The sequence below is a fragment of the Saimiri boliviensis genome, chromosome 20, assembly GCF_048565385.1.
Source record: "Saimiri boliviensis isolate mSaiBol1 chromosome 20, mSaiBol1.pri, whole genome shotgun sequence".
Lineage (NCBI taxonomy): Eukaryota > Metazoa > Chordata > Mammalia > Primates > Cebidae > Saimiri > Saimiri boliviensis.
The window spans coordinates 3,308,686-3,330,682 of record NC_133468.1 but is presented as its reverse complement, the minus strand read 5'-3'; the positions used below and the strand labels follow the sequence as shown (position 1 = coordinate 3,330,682).

The 21,997-nt window shown below is 48.8% G+C and overlaps 1 protein-coding gene across 7 annotated transcripts; it reads left to right on the top strand.

The window, feature by feature from the left end:
• Positions 1-511: 511 nt before the first annotated feature.
• Positions 512-21,755, top strand: BTNL9 (butyrophilin like 9). 7 transcript variants are annotated; one of them, XM_003944752.4, is made up of 11 exons: positions 512-856; positions 5,781-5,912; positions 7,535-7,882; positions 9,878-10,159; positions 13,094-13,222; positions 13,332-13,364; positions 14,085-14,105; positions 15,721-15,741; positions 15,980-16,006; positions 18,360-18,386; positions 19,259-21,755. In XM_003944752.4, exons 2-11 carry the CDS (start codon positions 5,804-5,806, stop codon positions 19,882-19,884), a joined length of 1,623 nt encoding a protein of 540 aa, XP_003944801.1. In that variant the 5' UTR covers positions 512-856; positions 5,781-5,803; the 3' UTR covers positions 19,885-21,755. The 7 variants fall into 7 exon arrangements, with proteins under 7 accessions (XP_003944801.1, XP_010331040.1, XP_010331037.1 ...); XM_010332738.3 differs by lacking the exon at positions 13,332-13,364; XM_010332735.3 differs by lacking the exon at positions 14,085-14,105.
• The last annotated feature ends 242 nt before the right edge of the window (positions 21,756-21,997 follow it).

Below are 21,997 nucleotides of genomic sequence, written 5' to 3'. Positions count from 1 at the left end.
CTTCGAGTCCCTGGGTGTCCTAAATGTGCTTGAGCTACTCTGTGCCTCAGTTCTGTCCTGTCGCCTGGGGAGGATGTCAGTGCGGGCTGTGGCTGGGTGGCTAGTGTCTTAGTCCACTGATGCTCAAGGTACACCATGGCCTGCAGTAAAATGGGGTGGGCTGGAGTGGGGTGGTGCTTACTTCTGTTTTGAGCTCTGATCCACTAGAGAAATCCCAATCCAACACCCCGCTGCATTCCTAAGTCGCACGTGAATAGGTTTTGCAGGTTGCGCCAATGACAGTGCCCCCAGAACGTCTTCCTTACTGACCTTGCCCCGAGGAGAAGGTTATGGTGGGTTAAAATTGGGCATCCCTCACCCTCAGTTAGTGGAGATGGCCGTGTACTCTCTTCCATTGTTCGAGAACTGCCACTCTGCCTCCCTGGAGTCCCGGCTTCGCCTGCACGGAGACCCTGCCCCCAGCTGGAGCCTTTCCTCCCACTTTGAGCCTCTGCAGCTGCCGCTCTTTGCAAAGCTCTCAGATACCTTTCCCCTCCTTCTCTGACCCTGGAGAGACGTTTTACATGGGAATTCAAGGTTTTTCTCGGAGACAGGATGTGACGACTTCCTTGTTTTGTTCTATCCATCTTGGTTTTTATAGCAAAGGGCAAAGCAAGCAGCATCTGTCTTAGGGTGGAAGATGGGTAACTAACTCTGTCACACGCGCACTGGCCTCTGGAGCTCAGCTGCCAGTCCGTGTCCAGGGAATCCTAGCCTCTGGGACCAAGACACTTTACAGCAGTCATCGCCCTTCGCAGAGGAGGGGAGATCGCCAGGACTCATCTGCCATTTCGGACATTTTGCTGCCCCCTGCCAGGTAAGTGGCTCATTCTCGACAGCTGTCTACACCTCCACCTTTCAAAAACAGCCATCAGAAAACGACGGTGGGAGGCTTTGGGAGGGCGTACACTTAGTGACACCATTTTAGTATCCGAGCCTGGCTGCAGCGTGGGATGTTTCAAGTGTGGTGGAGAGGAGATGTCCACGCCCGTTCAGGTGGGCCGCATCTCAGGAGGCAGGATCCTGATACGTCCCTTGCCGCCCACCAGATGAAAAAGATTTCAAGCCTCATTGTGGTTCTTTTCTTGGGCCCGTCCGTCTGTCTTCCTTAGAGACTAAGAGGAGGGAAATCCTCTTGTGGGCCTATTGAAATCAAATCAGTGCAGGCAGTGAGCACTAGCTGGGGTCTGCCAGGGGGAAGGGCATTGCAAGGGGTGTCAGGGAGGTCAGTGGGAGAGGGCCAAGCGCCCACTGACACCTGGGGACTTGCAGCTTGGGGAACAGAGGACAGGAGGCTGGCAAAATTCACCAGTCACACAGCTCACGGAAGGAGCAAAGCAAAGGCCATACTTTCAGGGACAATCTCTATACTTTGTTACTAGAGAAGTTTTGCACTCTGGGACCCCAGAGTCTCCTCAGGCCTGTGCGGAGCAACGCAATGCTTCCTGTGTTTGCGAGAGCACGTGATGTGTCGTTTGTTAATAAAAATGAATTTTCCTGCCAGATTTCAGCATGTGGTCATTTAAGTGGTAAATGTAGTCTTAAAATGACGTGAGGGGAATTCCCAAGGTTTTGCCCTGCCCGCCCGGAGACACTGGGGTCGCTCAGGACAACACCCAGCTGCGAGGCAGGCGAGGTGCTGTGGGAGGGCGTGGCCTTTGGACACGGCCGTGTTCTAAGATGCCCCTGGGAGATTTACTTTTTTGTCAGGACGACAGTGTTAAGTTCAGGCAAATTATTATATGTGTGGAGAGAATCTGAAATACACCAGTAAAGTGAGTGAGAGGTTGTGAGGCAGGTCCCGTAGCTGGCCTCTTCGCAGGCGCACAAACACAAGCACGTGTGTGTTTGGGAGAGCAAGTGCCCACAGTAACAAGAACTAACACGCATTGGGCCCTTCCTATCTATCAAGCACTTATCTATGCCTCAAGTATTATTATTATTATTATTATCATTATTACTAATGGGTCCAAATTACCTATTTGGAGATCACCACCTTGTGGGAGGAGCTGTGTTTTGCACTCTGGGACCTAACACAACCTTGCCTAAATCCCCAGAAGTCGATGCATCCAAATGGATCTTAAACACAGCCTGAGCCCCTCTCGCTTTGGAAGGCACTAGCTGGACACTGACATGCTCCTCCTGGCTTTGCCGTTGTGGAAATCTAACCTGTGTAATACAAATGGAAAGGCAGGTTTTATTTTGTTAAGTTATTCACTGGGGAACCAACTGAGGATCCCTTGGCAGTCGTCATTCTGCACACAAGTATCTGCCTTCCAGAGGGAGCAGCCTAAGGCTCCTGGGAGGACAGGGAGCGTGTGCCCACCAGCAGAGCTCAGTCCAGCTGAAAGGTCCCTCTGTGATCGTCCTTCCACACACTGGGTTTTCCATCTTCCCCAAATATCCAATGCCTCCAGTCTCTTACTCCTTCCCCTAGCAAAACCTCCTCATCAGGAACAGAACCTGAAATCAGTTGACACTGTCATCAAAAGAGCAGAGATCGGGAAGTGTTTCTTCAAGGAGGGCCCTCACACTTCAAGTGAGGATCAAGCACCCTTGATCCTTCATTGGAGAGTGACATCAGAAAGGGCAGACTCACGGCAGCAGGCAGGGAGAAGGGTGGTGTTCAGAAGTCACTGATGTTTCCCTTCAGGGAGTTGCCAGACCATCTCTGTCTTTGATTAAAGGCTTTCAAGATGATACCCTTGAGCGCTGGGAGCAACGGGACCAGGTACGTGTTCCTCCTGGCTGAGAAGATGCTCTTGATAAAGTCTTAGGGAGATCTCGGTTTTCAGTTGCTTTATCTGGTAGTGGAATTTTAAATTTTTTATTCACTGGCTGGTTGGTTGGCTGCTGGCTTTGTGGCTGGCACCCTGTGAGCTGGTCGCTTCTTCAGTGCCTCTGCGTGATGGCAGGTCAGGGTGAGTGTGTGGTCTGTGACCAGCTGATTCCCGACATGGTCATGGTTTTGGGTAACAGGAGTGACTGAAGAATGTACCCAGACACACAACACAGCTGGTGAGGAATCAGAATCGGAGCAGCACAGAGCAAGGCTCTGGAACCAGACAGTGGGGCTGGAACTTCACCCTACCCCCTACCCACTGTGTGTGCAGGAGCAAGTCGCTCAGCTCCTGGGCCTCCGTTTCCTTATCTGTAACTTGGACCTATTAGTAATAATGATAATAATAATACTTGAGGTATAGGTCAGTGATTGATAGATAGGAAGTGCATGTTCTTATTACTGTGAGTGCATGCACGTCTGCTCATGCCTGTGCTCTTTCTAGGAGGCTAGCTATAGGGCCTGTCTCATGCCCCATCACCGCCTTATGGGAGGACCCATGTCACCACCTAACGCAAATTCAACTAATTCCCCAGAATCATCCAACACATCCAAATGGATGCATAAATACAGCCTGAGCCCCTCTTGGTTTGGAAGGCACTAGTTGCACACTGACATGCCCCTCCTGGCTTTTGCTGTCATGGGGCTCAACCCTGTGTCTAGAAAATCCAGAAGAAAAGACTGGAGCATAAAGAAAGAAGGGAACAGAAGAGAGGGTGAGAAAGTGCACAGCCTGTGGAGACACCCTTTGCCAGTACCCTTCCCTGCCAGCTTCCCCACCTGTCACAGATAGGCTTCCACCACTAGCCACAGAGGGTGAGTGGCTGGACTATCCAGCCGGAGCCTGGACCCTGCCCAAGGCCTCTGCCCATGCTGGTTATCGTGTGAAACAGATTCCAATAACAGAGCTGTCAACATGGCCCCACTTCCGGGGGACCCCATCTCCTCTCCTGAAGCTGTCGCAACCTGTCCTCTGCTTGTCCCCTCAATTTCAGCTCTAGAAGGACAGGGCTATCAGCCCATGAGCTTCACAGGCCATTCCCTTTCCCTTGCATTCCTGCCTGCCCGGGTCCCTCCCAGCCTAAGGGTCCCTGGGGAGCCTCTATCACTTCATTAACTCACCCTGCACACCCTCTCTGAGCTTTCTGCCACCGCATGGCCCAGCAGCTTTGAAAGTCCTTCCTCCATACCCTGCTGGTGGTGTTGCTGACCGTGTGGCCAGTGCCCTGCAGCCACAGGGCACCAGAAGCACCTGCCATGCCAAGGTCTCAGAAGGAAAGCCAAGCGGTGGGGGCAGACGGGGAGACAGAGAATGCTGGAGAGAGGAGCCCACCACGGCCTACCCCGACAAGGACACTGTGATGAAGTGAAAGGCAAGGGGTGCAGTCCCGGGATGAAGATGGCGTGGATGTTTGGAAGGCGGAGGGGAAAGGAGGTATTAAGTTTGAGTCCAAGAGCTTCCAGCAGTCCATGGGAGTGGGCATTGGTTTCTTCCATGGTTCAGGCAGAGATTTAGGTCCAGCCAATTACAAAATCTGCGTAAAATCTTGCACAACTAAATGCAAGAGAAATATGGAGAGTTTTGTATATCTCCAGAGACTCACTGGCTACAATACCCTCTCTGGCCATGAGTCATTAGCGGGGCCCAAGGGACCAGAGCATGAGGAGTGAGCGGGCAGCCCTTGTCTGGACTGGCTCTGGGCCTCCTGGGTCACAGATGGGGAAGGGGTGGCTGGATGGGATGACTCCATCACTGTGGCCCCGAAGATGCTATTGTTGTAACCAAACGAGTTAGAAGGAACGCACCACGCTCTGAGTTCGCTCTGAGTTGCAAATTAAGAGTCCTTTATTGATTTGCCAGCAACCTAGGGATGGCTAATGCTCAAAATTCTCTTGGCCCTGAGGAAGGGACCTGATTATCTTTTATGCCTTGATTTAGGTAGGGAAGGGGGAGCCTAGCTGAAGCAGAATTTTACAGAAGCGGAAAAGCAGGTTAGAGGAAGGGGCTGTGGGCACAAGGAGTTTCCATACAATTACCAAGAAGGGAGGCGATCAGCCTCCTTCAACACAATGATCAAAGGGAAACTATTGTCTTACAATAGCAGTGGGGAGGTATGCCAAGCAGGATGCGGTTACAATGGTTACACATGTTAGGAGCAGTACCTTCAATGCTTCTAAGTGCAGCGTGACCCAGTTATGCACCCAAAGGGGCTGTGGTAAGGAGGGGGAAGTCGGGTTGGAGTTTACAGCTAACATGGAGTCAGTTATGCTAGCCCAGGGTAGGAACAATTACCAGCTGACCTCCTGAAGGTACCAACTTGAGGTCCCAGGCCTGGAGCAAAGTGTCCCGGGAAGTTGTTGGGGCTGGCAAGTAGCTACCACACGCACTCCACTTCTGACAGAGCAGACTCTGTGTTTGTCCCTCTGTTTGGTGGACTCAATGTTCCAGACCAAAGGGAAATGGGACAAAGGTTGGGTTGATGGCGGTGAGGCAGGGAAAATGAAATTGCATCTGAGATCTTCAGAGATTTCCCTTTGTTTGAGGAGTCGCTAAGCCCAGAAAAGGGGGGCACTGAACCCCCACACATTATGTGGCTCTATTCCTGGCTCTAAACAATGAGCAGCTCAGAAGCTGCTTCCTCTGGGATCCTTCAGCCTTGTTCCCTTGCAGCTCTGTGCACCCGGGCAAGGCCAGGGATTCCATTAACAGTGTCCTCTGGAAAAATTAGAAGCAGCTCTCACATCGGCCATGGTGTAAGAGAAGCCAAGCACTGAGGCTTGTAAGGAATTTGAGAATAAGACAAAAATAACTGAGGCCACAACAGACTTCAGGTCTGATGGACTGAGCTCCAGCTCCCCCGACCTCTGCACATCACTCCGGCACCCTCTTGTCCCTCTCCAGGTGGCTCCCACTGCTGATGAAAGATGGTGGATTTCCCAGTCTCCCTGGACTCCCTGAAGCCAGTATCTCTGACCAGCAGTCTCGTCTTCTTCATGCACCTCCTCCTCCTTCGGCCTGGGGAGCCGAACCCAGGTATCGTGTCTCTGCAGCCCACCCAGCCAAGACATAATCACCTCCTGCCAGGTGCTCCGCAGGGCTAAGATCTTAGAATAGAGTACCAGGTCAATGCCAGATGCTAGAATTCAAAAAAGACTTCGGTCCTGGTTGTTGAAGAGCCACTACCCCTGAGCGTTATCCAGCCTGTAGTGTTCCTCCACCATCTCTCCAGTCCCCAACACCTCTTGCACACTGCTCAGCACTCTGAAATCCACAGGCGTCACAGGGAGCAGAGCAAGAGGGTGCCAGGAAACTCACTGGCCTGTGTTTGTGCTGAACCCATTAATAGACATTTTTTAACTCCACCCTTTGCAACACTTCTCTCATGAAAGATGCAGCCAACGGAGGGTGTAAACTAATAATTCAAAGGTGATTTTGTAATTCTCTGGTGACTGCAGCATAGCCCTGGTCTTCAGCAGTCTGTGGTCGAGGGGGTTGGCGGTGGACGTAGCATCAAAGACATTGGGAGCACAGCTAAGAGCAACGATTTGTTCCTGGAAAGCTGAGGAGAGCCATAGAGAGGGAATACTGTGTGAGCAGAGGCTTGCAGGATGCACGTTCTGCAGGAGGATGACAGATGAGGGATAAGCTAGGGCAGGATGTGCCTAGGGAAACAGCCAGACGTCGGTGTGTGGAGAGAGACAGCCGGAGAGAAACTGAAGAGGGAAACTTGTAGGAAGGGTATTGGATATTCACTTACTGGGCAATGAGAAGCCTAAAATAGTGTGAGCAAAGGGAGAGAGAGCGAGCGAGCCGAGTGCAGGACAGGGAGGGTCCATGACAGGAGAGCTCTGGGATGGGCTTTGAGCTAAACTTGGAAAGAAAGGAGAGGGGAGGTACAGAGGCCAGAGAGAAGAGTGAGTGCGTGTGGGGTGGCAGGGAACCCTGCATGCGGAAGAACCGTGCAGGAGCAGCAACTCTCATGGGAACTGCGGAAAACAGGCCAGACCAAAGGGAACGCAGAGGCCCCATGAGGAAGCCTTCAAAGAGGAGGGTCATCAAATGAAAGACCCCAGCAAATAAGTCTCAAAGGAAGGGTACCTGTGGAGCAGGGAACCCTCATAGATGATTTTTGATACCCTTTGTAGAAGATGTACATGGGAATTATTTTTTAAACTTGGAAAATCGGATAAGCAAAAATAAGAAAATATCTATTCTTATCATGCAGAAATTATCACCACCAACAATTCGGTGTCTCAGATATTTTTCTCTGCATATTTATACAAATACATATGATTTTTACTCAGGATGATAGTGTACAGATTTTTTTTTTTGAAACTTGCTTTTTTGATCAAAGATTTCATTTCACTTAATGCCTTGGTAATATTGACATAATTGTTCCCAAAATAACATTTGTACCTGGTTGGATCAAACCATGACCAGCTCAGCACCACAAATCTGGTTGTGATGTCACCTGTGTATTCATTTAATCATGCACTCACATTTTTTCATAAAAATTACTTGTTCAAGGACCCAGGCCGGTTGTCCTGTAGAGTTTGCATGATTTGCTGTAGATTCCTCAGCTGTAAAGGGGTGTGATAAACTTTTTTTTAAATTGGATGAGGGCTGCTTTTTCCTGTTCCGACTTCTCATCCTAGAAAAGACCACAGTGGTTGGCCCTGAGGAGCCCATCCTGGCCCTGGCCGGTGAGGAGGTGGAGTTCTCGTGCCACCTTTCGCCCTACCTGGATGCACAGCACATGGAGATCCGCTGGTTCCGGAGCCGCACCTCAGACGTGGTGCACCTGTACCGGGAGCAGCAGGAGCTCCTGGGCACGCAGATGGAGGCATTCCGGAACAGGACCAAGTTGGTCAAGGATGACATCACCGATGGCAGTGTGGCCCTGCAGCTTCGCAGCATCGCCCCCTCCGATGAGGGCATGTATGGCTGTCGCTTCCTCTCCGACAACTTCTCTGGCGAAGCTGTCTGGGAGCTGGAGGTAGCAGGTGCGTGGACTGTCCTAAGGCCCTGTAGGGCACAGGGAGATACAGTTGCTTTGCCCAAGTAGAGGGAGAGTCACAGAGCATGTAAGAATGTTGCTAATTTTTGAAAAACATAAAAGTTGATGGGTAGGTCCATTCTCAAATGAACAAACAAAACAAAATGCAATTTTTTAAAACTATCGGTTCATCAAAAAATACACAAATAGCCCCTAAACGTATGAAAAAAGTCGGGCACAGTGGCTCAAGCCTGTAATCCTAGAACTTCGGTAGGCCAAGACGAGCAGATCACGTGAGCCCCAGAGTTTGAGACCAGCCCAGACAACATAGGGAGACCCCATCTCTTAGCCAGGTATGGTGTGTCCCTGTGGTCCCAACTACTCAGGAATGGAAGGATCTGGCTGCAGGGAGCTGTTATTGTGCCACTGCACTCCAGCCTGGGTGCCAATCTGTCTTGAAATATATATATAATCTATCTATCTATCTATTTATCTATAGATAGATAGATAGATAGAGATATATATTTTCTCTCTCTCTCTCTCTCTCTTTACATATATATATATATATATGTTCCTGCCTCCACCAGGGCAGGGCTCAGAACTTTACCTCTCCCTTGAGGGCTCCAAGGATGGAGACATTCAGCTGAGGCTCAGATCCAGTGGCTGGTACCCCAAGCCTAAGGCTCAGTGGAGAAACCACCAGGGACAGTGCCTGCCTCCAGAGTTCTCTCCAGAGAGAGTAAAAAAATATATCTATATCTATCTATCTATTTATATATATATAGAGAGAGTAAATATATATATATATATATACACACACGCACAAATATATATATATATATATATATATATATATATATATATATATAAAATGAGTAAAAGTGACTCGTAATGAGAGAAAGGGAAATCAAAGCTACATCAAAATGCAATTTTTTAAAACTGTCAGACTAGCAAAACTTTAAAAGCTCTTTCATGTACTGTTGATGGGACAATGGAGAAGCAAGCTCTCTTGTACCATATTAGTGGAATTCAAACTTGGGAAGCTCCAGGGCAGGGGAATTTGACAATACTTAAGAGGACTAGCTGTGTGTCTACCCTCTGACACAGGAATCCCACCTCCAGGAACTTATTCCACCTCCAATACCTCCAATATGAAAAAAGGATATGTATGAGTTTAATCTTTGTAAAGCTTTTGAAAAATAATTGCAAAATAGTGGAAACCACCTAAATGTCCAAGCATACATAAAAGCTGAGTATGATCTATTTATATACATTATGCGGCTGGAAAAAATGATGAGGGGATTTCTCAGTGGAGGCAGAGTGATTTCTAGTATTGTTAAGAGAGAAAAGCAAAATGCAGGGTTCGATAATACATACTTGCATGTGTAAGAAAGAAGGAGAAACATTGCAAAAAGAAACATAGAAAGTATAAACCAGAAATTAATGAAATTGGTTATTTACCTAGGGTGAGGTGTGATGGCACGGAAAGGATGGAGCTTTTTTCTCCCTGATATACATTTCTATACAGCATTGGCATTTAAACCACATTAATGTTTTGCATATTCAAAATATAGTGTCAGTCCCACAAGGATGGAGAGATAAAAGAGTGTGTATAATGCAGGCACTGGAGCTCTGGGGGGATTCGTGAGGGAGAGAAGGGTCACAACTCTAAGGTGTTAGAATTCATGGTGGTGCTATTCGACATTTCAGGGAAACTGTCCCTTGCGTAATATGATTAAATGCTACTAGCCCTTCCACACCTAATGATCCCCTTCCCATTTCCAAATGTCCCTTAGGGGTATTAGTGTCCCCACATGCTACCGCTGATTTAGACTGTCATTTCCAGTCCATGGATGGGGAGCTTCAAGCCCACACGTGTCTTAATAGCAGTCACAGATCATGATGCTTTATGGTGACTACGAGTGGTGAACGGTGGCATGAACTTTATGCATGGATTTCTCAGAAGGAGGCTGATTGTTCCCACTCTTCCTGCCTCCACCAGGGCAGGGCTCAGAACCTCACCTCTCCCTTGAGGGCTCCAAGGAAGGAGGCATTCAGCTGAGGCTCAGATCCAGTGGCTGGTACCCCAAGCCTAAGGCTCAGTGGAGAAACCACCAGGGACAGTGCCTGCCTCCAGAGTTTGAAGCCATCGTCCAGGATTCCCAGGGCCTGTTCAATCTGGAAACATCTGTGATCGTCCGAGAGGGAGCCCTCAGCAACGTGTCCCTCTCCATCCAGAATCTCCTCTTGGGCCAGAAGAAAGACTATGTGGTTCAGATAGCAGGTCAGTGGTTGTCAGCTCACACCCGTCTTCTTACTCCTCACATCTACATATGCACTGGCCCAAAGGCCGTCTATAAAGTCACAATGGTACTGGGCCCGTCTGCGTATAGGATGTGTTGGCCTTGGCACCTGAGAAGTCAGCAACTTAGATATAAGGAACACACTAAGAACACTACTACACAAACAGCCAGTGAGGGGGGCCCCAGAGAGCCCACATTTCTGTGCCTAAGGCCATACACTAAAACTCTTCAACTCTACTAGTCAGATGCATCATGGGAGCTTATAGATTCCTAAAGCAATCTCCCGAACAGTGTTTGTTGAGTTTCCACAATGTGATCCCAGTCCCCATTCCAGTGGGGGATACAGAGAATAAGCAAAAGGAGTACATCCTGTCACATCACATTAGTAGGTGGCAGGTGCTGTAGAGAAAAACGAAGCAGGCTGAAAGTAGCAGGGCATGTCCACAGATTACAAAAGGCTTGTCCAGGAAGTGGGCGTGGAGGCAGCCAGCCGAAGGCAAGGTCATTATTAAAGTCTAATTATGAGGCAGCCACCGAAGGGTTTCATATTCATAGTTCTATTTTTTTTTTAACATTTTGAAGACAAACCCAAACTACAGGCCATTTTTCACATGAGTCCAAATCAGTAGCTATTTTATTATAACAGAGAAAAAAAAACTCACCCTTTGATATAGTTGGTCAGATACAGGCCAATGTACACATGTTCTCAAGATAAATGATAACTTGTCTTCAAGTAGGAGGACTTGGCAACACCATTTATCACACACAGTTCTAAATCCCCTGGGAATGGGGACGGCCATCTGTGTTAGCTAACTGTCTTTAACCAAAGGAAAAATTAAGGATGTGATATGTCTATGGCAAGCCTGTAGTTCCAACTTGGAGACCCGCACCTAAGATAAACTCCCATGAGACAGGAATTACCACGCAGTGATCTCTCTTTTATGTTTACATTTCAAACAAGTGGCCCTTAAGAAAATCATTCTTGTGTTGTAAAGAAAGAATGGACACATTTTCTAAGGAAAATGAACTGAAACAGGGGAAGAGGAGGGAGTCTCCCTTTTGCACCAGGAAAAACCCAATATTTTCTTTTTAGTGTTTAATATAAATCTTAATTTATATTATTTATATTTATTATGAAACTTACATTAAACAAGTTTATATATACATTTTTAGATGGGTAAATGTTTGCATGCACAGACCTCTTTATAAATGGCATGATTCACACTGATACCTTTGGGAAGGCATTCTGGTGGCAGGAACCGCAAAGCCAGGGATGTGAGAGGGAAAGCTGTCTGTGGCTGGCAGAACAGGTGAGAGGGAAGGTCACAGCTCAGAGAGACAGCCTGCCCTGAGCCCTTGCTCTTGACCCCAGGCCGGTGCTTCACACACCATCTGTTGTGAGGACCAATCCATTGTGACCCAATGTTTTTGTACCATACAATAAAAAGGCACTGCTAGAAAAACAAAGTCAAAAACCAAAGTCCACTGATGTCACTTACAAGCCAGACACAAAAGAGCAAATGCCGTCTGTTCCCACGGATGTGAGATTACCTAGAGGAGCCAAATCCGTAAGGATGGGAGAGTATACGGAATGGAAGGTGCCAGGGCTTGGGGGTGGGAAGAGGAATCGCTGTTTATTGAATACTGAGTTTCAGGTTTTGTTCTGTTTTGTTTGTCTGTTTGCTTTTTCTTGAGACGGAGTTTCACTCTTGTTGCCCAGGCTGGAGTGTAATGGTGCACTCTTTGCTCACCACAGCCTCCGCCTCCCGGGTTCAAGCAATTCTCCTGCCTCAGCCTCCTGAATAGCTGGGATTACAGGCACGCGCCACCACGCTCGGCCAATTTTGCGTTTTTAGTAGAGACGGGATTTCTCCCAGTTGTTATCAGGCTGGTCTTGAACTCCCAACCTCAGATGATCCGCCTGCCTCGGCCTCCCAAAGTGCTGGGATTACAGGCATAAGCTACCGTGCCCAGCTGATTCTTAGTTTTGAAAGAGGAAAAAACTTCTGGAGATGGGCGGTGGCGATGGCCGCAGGACATGGTGAATGCATTTAGAGACGCTGAAGCTACACTTAGAAATGGTTAAGATGGGAAATGTTAGGTATATTTTAGTACAATTTTTAAAAAGAATATTTTTTAAAGATCTGAGATAAAAGCAACATTTTCTAATAATTAGATGACACAGAAAGTTACTCTATTAAAACTGCCACAGAGTTTGTGAAGGGCCAGTGGGTTCTGCGCATCCCGGCCACGGCTGGGGCGAGCCGGTGGGCGCTGCCCTGGGCCACGTCTAGCCTGGCGGTGGGGGTCGGGGGGGGTCCTCCCTGGGGAGCCGGGAGGGAGGTGGGAGCTGGCGGTGGGGGGCGGGGGGTCCTCCCTGGGGAGCCGGGAGGGAGGTGGGAGCTGCGAGGCCGCGCGCACTTGGCTCGGTATTCACTTCTTCCAAAAGCGTGCTGAGAACCGAGGTAGAAGCCGAATGATTGCAAACAAGCGAGGAGACGCCTTGTGGGCGCGACAGTGCGGGTGCAGAGCGGGCGCCCACTGGGCTTCCAACGCCGGCCGAGCCCCTGGGACCCTCCTGCCTTCGGGCGGGGGGCAGGAGTGGGGAGAAGCCGAGCGAGGGCGGCGCTGTGGCCGCAGAAGCCGCGGGCGGGGCGGGGGCGCCGGCTCCCCCCGGACCCCTGTTCCCCGCGCCGCGCGCGGCCGCCCACTCCGCGGAACGCGCTCCCGCCCGCGCGGCCCCCGCTCCCAGCTCCAGAGCGCCGGGACGCCCCTCGCGCGCGCGTTTCGCAGACGGCTGCGGTGGGCCCGGCGGCTTCCCCGCCCAGCCAGAGGTCGCCCGAGGGCAGGCTGCTCTGGTCTCTCACTGTTCAGTGGCGCCTAAATCGAGACCGCCCCTGTGGGGTGTTTTCCAGACGTGTTTTTACCCGGAGCCTCCCGGTGGAAGCGCGCGTTCCTGGGGACCATGGCGGTGCTGCCGCCGCTGCTGGCGGTGCTCGTGGCGCTGGCGCTGGGCCTCCTCCAGAAACAGCGGAGACGCCAAGGTACCCGCGCGGGCTGCGCTCGGGAGCGGGGGCGGGGACGCGGCGCGCGATGGGGGCCTGGAAGGAGCAGGGGCGCACGCTCAGCCCTCCCCTCCCGTTTTCCCTTCAGAAAAGCTCAAGAAGCAGGCGGAGAAGAGACAAGGTGAGCGGGGAGCAGGGCGTCCGGCGCCCACCTCCCTAGGTGCCAACCCGCGGGAATCCAAAGGCCCGGGGTCCCGTTAGAAGCATTTATTCCAGCGCAAGGTGTCAGGGCGGCCATCCACGGTCATCAGTCCGCGGTGGGGAAAGGGAAGATCGTTCATAGGGGCAGAAGAGAAGGTGCTGAACGGAGTGACATTTCCCACACAGAGGCTCGCGTGCAGATGTCAGGGTTGACTGGCTCCTGTCGATTGCACCCTCACGGCTTGCTTAACGTTCCACTGTGCAGAGGGAACAGTCTCCAGGGTCTGCTGCCAGCGTCATTTCATCTGGGGTTTTTGTAAAGCACAGGAGTCGGGTTGATGCATAGTACCTCCACACAAGGCCAGAAAGCTGCCATCAGGCACCAGGGAAAGCAGCCGTAGTATGTGACCAGGGCTCAACGTTTCCCCTGGGCAAAATCTATTTGGAAGGTTCCAACATTTCACACTAGCAGAAGGGAGGGCGCTGGGTCACCCTCCTATGGAGCCGAGGAATGGGGCGGGGGGTGGGCACTTCCCCATCCCCTGCCTGGAACCTCACTGTCCGGCCCAGCCTGGGCCCCCAGATCACCGGGGACGGGAGTGCACACGTCGGAGGTGAGGCCTCAGTGTTCATCCATCTGTCTGCCTCATTCCCCAACCTGAGAGACTTTCCTCTTTTTTTTTATTTTTATTTTCTCCAGGGAAACTCACTGCAGAGCTGGGTAAGTTCTGGGTGTGGGGCCACACTGCCTGTCAGCCAGCGGGTGGATCCCTGTGCCTGTGCAGTGGGAGGAGAGGCTCCGTTTGGACGGGATCGGCTGGCAGCTATCTAATTCTAAACCATCCCTGGGAGACTCCAGCTCTCCACTTGCTAAGGGGCTGAAACGATGGCTGCCTGCCACCGTACAGCTGCCTGAGACCCTCTGGACAGACCTGGCCAGCTCCTCCCCTGCAAATTAGACAGTTCCGTTAAGATTCCATCATAAACGTTTACTTTCTCTGGTTCATCTTCCCAGAATATCCTTCTCTTTTTCATGCAAATGCCACTAGGAAGGGTGGCACCTTTAATTTGCACCAAAGTGGGAATAATTTCTCAGATTCCCTTTTCTCCCTAGAGGGACTTGGAAACTTGAAGCCATGGGATGTGTGTCTTTGTACAGAGGAGAGAAGAGTGATGAACCCAGAGGAGGGGGAATGGAGGAAAAGGCCGCCATGGTGTTGGGGTTGGGGGCAATTCAGATGAGACTATAAGGATGGGGACGCTTGTCTTGCAGTCTCCCTAGTCCTTCAAGGGGAAGGAAAAAAAATAGCCCGAATAAGTCATTAACACTATAGTCTGAATTATAAGTCATAACACTATAATCTGAATGCCTCTCCCAGGAGCATTTACTTTTGAAAGAACTTGACATTGGGTGGACAGATCAAAGGAATGCATTTCTACTAACAAAATGTTGGAGTCCTTGGTATTTGGTCAGGGGAAATAATTGGGTGTGATGTCCTTCCAGTCCTTTAAATAATGTACCCAGTAAGTGACCCTGAGGCTCACATAGGCTGCGCTCAGTGCCTGGACTTATTCAGGAGCTCCTCCCCAGGAAGCTTGTGATTTCAGGCAGAAAGAACAACCTGAATCCTGGGAGGGGTATGTCAGTACTAAGATCTGGTTCCCCTTCTAGGCCCTGTGCAGATTTCCACCTTTGAAGTCAGATTGGATGAGGCTTAAAGTCCTGCAGATGGGCCTCCTTTTTTAGGATAATGAAGAGCCAAAGAGGAAACTGTGTTTAACAATGGTTTAAGATTCATACCACCCAGGAATCTAGTGAGTCCGGGTCTATTATCACCCTTTTTTTATAGATGGAGAAACTGAGACCCAGAAGAACTAAACAATGTTCCCCAAAGCATATTTAGGAAATATCAGACCAAGGCATTCGACCCAGAGGATCTCACTCCAGAGTTTGGCTGTCTAAAAACTTAGCATTCCTGGTACTTACAAAGTTTAATATAATAGATGCTTCAGAATTTTCTAAGGATTGGGAAAGTTTCATCAAGTATTCAAGTACTTTAAAACAAAATACATTACATTTGTTTTCATTTAAGTGATTTATTGTTTTACTAAATTATATAGGAAATCAGTTAAAATATTATTAAATGATAAAATACTCCTCACAGTAATTGTTACAATTAGAGTTCTAAACAAAATAATAAATATGTAGAAAACTCAATTAAAAAAAAAAAAAAACAATGGTTTAAGATCAGGAAAGCTCTTCCTAGTGGCCTGTTTTGAGAAGGTGGCTCCACCCATCTGCAGGCTGATGTTGTCTTTGTGTGTTTTGCTTGCAGAGAAGCTTCAGACAGAGCTTGGTAAGTGACCCCTCTTAGAACTATTCCTTCTCATTCATATTTTTGCATCTGGTTCCCCATATATCTTCTCATCTCCCAACGAGGTATGATGCCCAGGCAGGACCCCTGCTGGCTGTGTGGGTAGCAGGAGAGGGGGAAGAGACAGAGAGGTGATGGGGTGGGTGTAAGATGTAATGTCTGAACAAGGAAGCTTGGGGTCCCGATGTGCTAATTCCCTGTTTTCCCTTGGCTGCTTCAGACTGGAGACGGGCTGAAGGCCAGGCTGGTGAGTGGAATCCATCTCTCTCTGACTGTTCCTCATTTATATCTGAGCACCCCAGTCCAGCTCACCCTGATTAACTAATCGGGCTTATCATTCTGATTGCATTCCACAGCCTCACACAGCATGTATGAATCTATGTCACTGGGTAGAGGTTATACTCTGTCCTGAAGACTAAGTGTAAAGCAAACCGCTAGTTCCAATCCTGGTCACACATCAGAGTTACGTCGACTCTTGGTGCCCATCCTCTAAGATGTCCATGGTTCTGGCATGGGTGTGTTGTACATGTAAATATGTCTCTGCATACCTCCCTCTGTTCACCCATAATGCAGACAGTCTAATGTGTATATTTCGTATATATTCTTGCAAAATGTGGATATTGATTTATGCATATGCATCATAGTTCATGTAAGTGACATTCATGGCTCTGTGCTGTTCCTTGCTTTTCTCCTGCGTCATCCTGCTTTAGTATCCATTGCTGCCACTCGTGTGCATTCAGTCTGGTTCTCCTCCTTACCGTAGAGCGCTTCATTTTAGCCAGCCACCCTCCTGCAGTAGTTATCCAGGCTGCCTCTCACTCCGTAACACAGAATGCATAATTTCCTTATGGCCCTGTGTGGAGATTTCTCTGTGGTATATAACTAGGCGGGGGATTGCTGGCCCATCCGTGGTGAGTATGTTCACTAAGTGGGGTAGTGGGATGTTGTGGAGACAGTGTTCTCATCCTGCCGCCAGCCATGCAGGGAGGTTCCATTGCCCACATCTCATGTGAGCCAGTTTTCTAAGGTTGCCAATCAATGGGGATTAGTGATGGCTCATTGTTCTTTAGATTTGCACACCTCTGAGTGCTGAAAAGTTTGAGCATCTCCATGCATGTTACTTGGCTTTGGGGGCTTCCTGTACTGAAAATTGCCAGTTCATTTCATTGACCCATTTTTCTTATAGGATTGCTGTCTTTTATTATTAACAGGAATATTGTGTGTGTGTCTGCATGTGTCTCTGTGTGTGTGTGTGTGTGTGTGTGTGTGAGAGAGAGAGATATTAATCCCTTGTAGATAAACATTGTGAATTCCTTCTGTCATGCCATCTGCCATTAGCTTTGTCCATAGTTCCCCTTATTGAAAGGAAATTATTAATTTTGATAAAATGTAATCCATCAACCTTTTACCCTATGGTTTGTGTTTTTGAAGTTTTGTTGACGAAGACCTTCCTCACACTTAGGTCACAAATATATTCTCCTACACTTTCTTCTATTTGTTTTATTTATGTAACTACAAAAACCTTGCTGCTATCTTTATGTTATATCTGTATCTTTAATCCATCTAAAATTTGCCATTTTATGAGCTACTGGGTGAGAATCCTGTGATTTTTCTCCATATAGTGCATTGGGCTTACCAACGCCATTTACTACACTATTCTGGGGTTGCCACTGATGTGGGGAACCACCTTTGATGCATATTGGATTCCCATCTCTATCTGAGTTTGTCCATTGACTGCCTATCACATCACTGTTTTCACTACTATGGCTTTTGTAGTATCTGAAAGTAGAAGTTTTCCTTCTCCGTTTCCTCTTCCTTTTTAGGGTGAATGAACCTTTTTAAAATATAAATTTTAGGATAAATTCATAAATCTCCCCAAAGAACCCAAATGCAGTTTTACATGGGATTGCTTTGAACTTCTACATAAAGTTAGGGAAAATCGACATGTTTGTAAAATTGAGATATTCCACACAAGAGCTATTGTGCTTAAAGCTTCACCAGTTATTCTGATGCAAAACCGGGGCAGCAAAGCCTTGCTGTAAATATATGGAGCTCTGAGAATGTCTTGTGTTACTTTTGCTTGTGTGATTTGGTGATAATCTTTGTTGCAAAACAGAACAAGATAAAACACAACAGAAATCCACTCAGATTGGTTCACATTAAGAATGGAGGCATGTCAGGAAAAGGCAAGGCATCTGGAGGGCATCTTGAGATGTCCTAGATGTCAGGCTCAGCTGGGCCTCTTGGGCACAGCCTGGCCAGTCAGAGGCTGAGGCTCCATTTCTGTCTCTCAGGGCATCCAGGCTGCTTATAGAGTCTCTCTACCTACACACTCCATTCTCCTGCTTTTTCCAGCAGAATCTCAGCCTGCATGTAGCTCTGGTTTCATCTATCAATGACACAGTCTTCTACTCAATCTTACAGTCTCAGGAAAATAACATGGTGAACCCAAGACCAGTCTGGATTCAAACCAGTTTTCATGGTGGGAATAGGGTCATTCGATCTGCAGGCATCCCTCATGCATCTGGCACCTTTGTTAAGGTTTCAAAGTTACTGACTGAGATTTCTGAGCTTTTTTCCCCTTCTCTGTTTGGTTTCAGAGTGGAGAGCAGCCCAAAAATATGCAGGTAACTGAAGCCAGGAAACTGATTTGTGTCTTTGGTTGGCTGGATCTTAAACAGAAGGGAGGCAGAGATCTGAGATCAGCGGATGGGGCTTTCAAGGGGCCAAGCATGGGGCCTGCACACACAGACACACAAGCACACTTGCAAACACGCCACATGACACATATGCCTGCATGCGTATGCACATACATGTGTGTTTGCATGCACATGCATGTGTGCGCACACACACACACGGATTTATTTCTAGGTTTATTCCCATCTGGCTTGGGGCTATTTGCAGGTGAGAGTGCAGAGTCTGTAAGGAACCTCCCAGATCCTCTGACAGAAGGGGTCCTCTAGGTTCCCATCTGTCAAATGGGATGGGCTATTGAAGTGTGGGGCACTGGACGAGATGATCTCAAAGGTCCTTTTAAAATCCTAAAAAGAAAAAACTTTTCTGAAAGACTGTATACTAAAAATAAAAATAAAAATAAATCCAAAAATTTCTGTGAAACGATGCCCAGTGCTCTCCTAATTATCTCAAGGTCACATAAGTAGGAACTAGAACCAGCCCATAGGTCCTTCCCCTTGACGAGATAGCACTCCCCGCTAACCTACCTCCTTTGCTATCTCTGGTATGGAATTCAGGGACCTTCCAGCTCAGGAAAGGACAGGATTCCTTGTCACTATCAAACACTCAGGAGTGACTTACACACACCACTTCAGTCCTGGGGAGGAGGCTTGCAGGGCTGAGGGTGAGGGTAGGGGCGAGGGTTTCATTTTATCAATGATTCCACCAAGAGAACTTAGAGGTTTGTCTGCCTTGAGGAAGAGACAGAGGGGCGGGGGGGGCTCAGCCCGTCCTGGGCGGGCACTAACGCTGTGGCTCTGCGCAGTGGACGTGACTCTGGATCCGGCCTCCGCGCACCCCAGCCTGGAAGTGTCGGAGGACTGCAAGAGCGTGCGTTCCCGCGGCGCGCCGCCCAGCCCCGCGCCCAGCGACCCGCAGCGGGCCTCAGAGCAGAAGTGCGCGCTGAGCCTGGAGCGCTTCTCCGCGGGCCGCCACTACTGGGAGGTGCACGTGGGCTGCAGCAGCCGCTGGTTGCTGGGCGCCTGCCTGGCCGCAGTGCCGCGCTCCCGGCCCGTGCGCCTGAGCCCGGCGGCCGGCTACTGGGTGCTGGGGCTGTGGGACGGCTGCGAGTACTTCGTCCTGGCCCCGCACCGCGTCGCGCTCAGCCCGCGCGTGCCTCCGCGGCGCGTGGGCGTCTTCCTGGACTGCCAGGCGGGAAAGCTGTCCTTCTTCAACGCGTCCGACGGCTCCCACATCTTCACCTTCCACGACACCTTCTCTGGCGCGCTCTGTGCGTACTTCAGGCCCGGGGCCCACGACGGCGGCGAACACCCGGATCCCCTGACCATCTGCGCCCTGCCGGTTAAAGGGACGTGCGTCCCCGAAGAGAACGACAGTGACACTTGGCTACAGCCTTATGAGCCCGCAGACTCCGCCCTGGACCCGTGGTGAGGCGCCCCTGTGGCCGCGGGGCTGGTCCCAGGCGGCTCCCTGGATCCCAGGCCAGCGCTTTGCTCTCCTGCTCCGTCTAAAGTGAGCAGGTGCACCGGCCAAAATGTCAGCAAAATGTCACCGACTGGGACAAAGAGAGGGACCTTTGCCTACGTAGATGTGTATGTGTAATGAGATTTTCTTCCAGGAAGGGAGACAAGTCGAAAGCTTATTTGTGGATTGCGGGACTGAGTGAATGAGTACAAATATACACACGGCCCTGAGAGCCTGGGTGCCCCGCTGGGAGGTGGGGAAAAAGCCAGCATGGAAGAAGAAGGGAGAACCCTTTGGAGACTGCATTAGAGGGATTCGTTGATTTGTAGAGTTTCATATTTTTTGTATATGGTTGCTAGCTCTAAAAAAAGTCGAGACGCAGTGATATTTCGTAAGCAACAAGTTCACCTAAGTAAGGCTCAGATCCTAGTTTTAAACATCATTTCCCATTAAAATGAAGTTGGAGGAACAGCTGCTTCGGGGGCCGGGGCAAAAATTTCAAGATGAGCCTGGAGCATTGTGTGTGGTAAGGTAACGTAAGTGCTCAAAAAGTGAAGGGAACGTGGCAAGAGGGTAGAGGAGCCGGGCTGAAGGGGACTCACTGGCAAATTCAGGGACAATTTGAACATCAGGATGCATAATGACAGGAGAGATTATAACACACGGAATAAAAACATAATCCATGAGTTCATGCTGATATTCAAATTTCTTTTTTTAAAAAAAGAAACAGGAAGATTTTTTAAAAGAGGTGAAATCTAATTATTGGTGACAGTCTTTTGGAAAACAGTAAGCAGTAAACTTACACGCTACTTATAAATTTGAAAGAGTTACCTTTACAACAGAGAAATCTACCAGATCATCCAAGTGATTTAATTTAAGGGTTACCTTTACAACAGAGAAATCTACCAGATCATCCAAGTGATTTAATTTAAGGGTTACCTTTACAACAGAGAAATCTACCAGATCATCCAAGTGATTTAATTTAAGGGTTACCTTTACAACAGAGAAATCTACCAGATCATCCAAGTGGTTCGATTTAACATCACCAACGATGGGACCAAGGACATTATTAGTTTCACAACTGGGGAAAATGAAACAGGAACAAGCTATCACTGGGGAAGTGTTCTTCAGCCCCTGCCCCAAGAGAGTCTCTCTCTGTCGCCCAGGCTGCGGTGCAGCCTCAACCTCCTAGGTCCAAGTGATACTCCCACCTCAGCACACAACACCATCCCCAGCTCATTTTAAATCTGTTGTAGAGACAGGGTCTCACTTTGTTACCCAGGCTGGTTTCAAACTCCTGGGCTCAAGCCATTCTCCTACCTGGGCATCCCAAAGTGCTGGCATGAGGCACTGTGCCTGGCTTCATTTTCTGGGTGAGACATTTGTACTGTAGGGTAACATTCTTGTTCTTAGTTAACATACTGAAGGTTTTAGATATAAATTACCATAGTGTAATTTATATCTAAAAATTTTACCACAGATGTAATAAGTTGCCACTGAATCTCCAATGACTTAAGTAGAAAAATATAAAACATATGAATATGTAGAAAGGAGACAAGTCAAATGTAGCAAAATGACAACACTTGGTGAATCTAGGTGACGAGGCAACAGATGTTCATTGTACTATCAGTGCAGCTTTGCTGTGGGTTTGAAATTTTTCAAACTAAAAGAGTTGGGCGGTGGGGAGAAGGATATACCAAAAAGTGAAGTGATTATCTATGGATGGGAAAATGGTTGGTAATTGTATTTTTAAAAGTCTTCCTTTTATTTTTTTAATGTTCAGTAATGTTCATGTATTGGTTCTGTAATAAAGGGGGAAAGCTGTTTTTGAAAAAATACTCATCTTCAAAATCATTCATTTGAAAGGCACTATAATGAAATTGCTGGACAGTATCTCAGGGCACTGTTTCAGAGTAAATGAATATGGCTCCCGCCCCTTCCCCTTAATCCAGGCGGAGCTTTCCTTGCCCATTTTGGTTGGGGGGCCAGTGAGGAAGGGAGACTGGTCTGCAACCAGGCTTTCTAACTGGTCTTTCCCCCCTTCTTCCCTCTTTCCCTCTCCTTTTCTTTTTCTCTTCAT

What these genes read in the sequence shown, in the direction of transcription:
- BTNL9 (XM_003944752.4), top strand. Translation starts at nt 5,804, where the DNA reads ATGGTGGATTTCCCAGTCTCCCTGGACTCCCTGAAGCCAGTATCTCTG. An exon ending in CTATGTGGTTCAGATAGCAG is followed by an intron (nt 10,160 to 13,093) that starts GTCAGTGGTTGT and finishes GGTGTTTTCCAG; the next exon opens with ACGTGTTTTTACCCGGAGCC. An exon ending in GAAACTCACTGCAGAGCTGG is followed by an intron (nt 14,106 to 15,720) that starts GTAAGTTCTGGG and finishes TTTTGCTTGCAG; the next exon opens with AGAAGCTTCAGACAGAGCTT.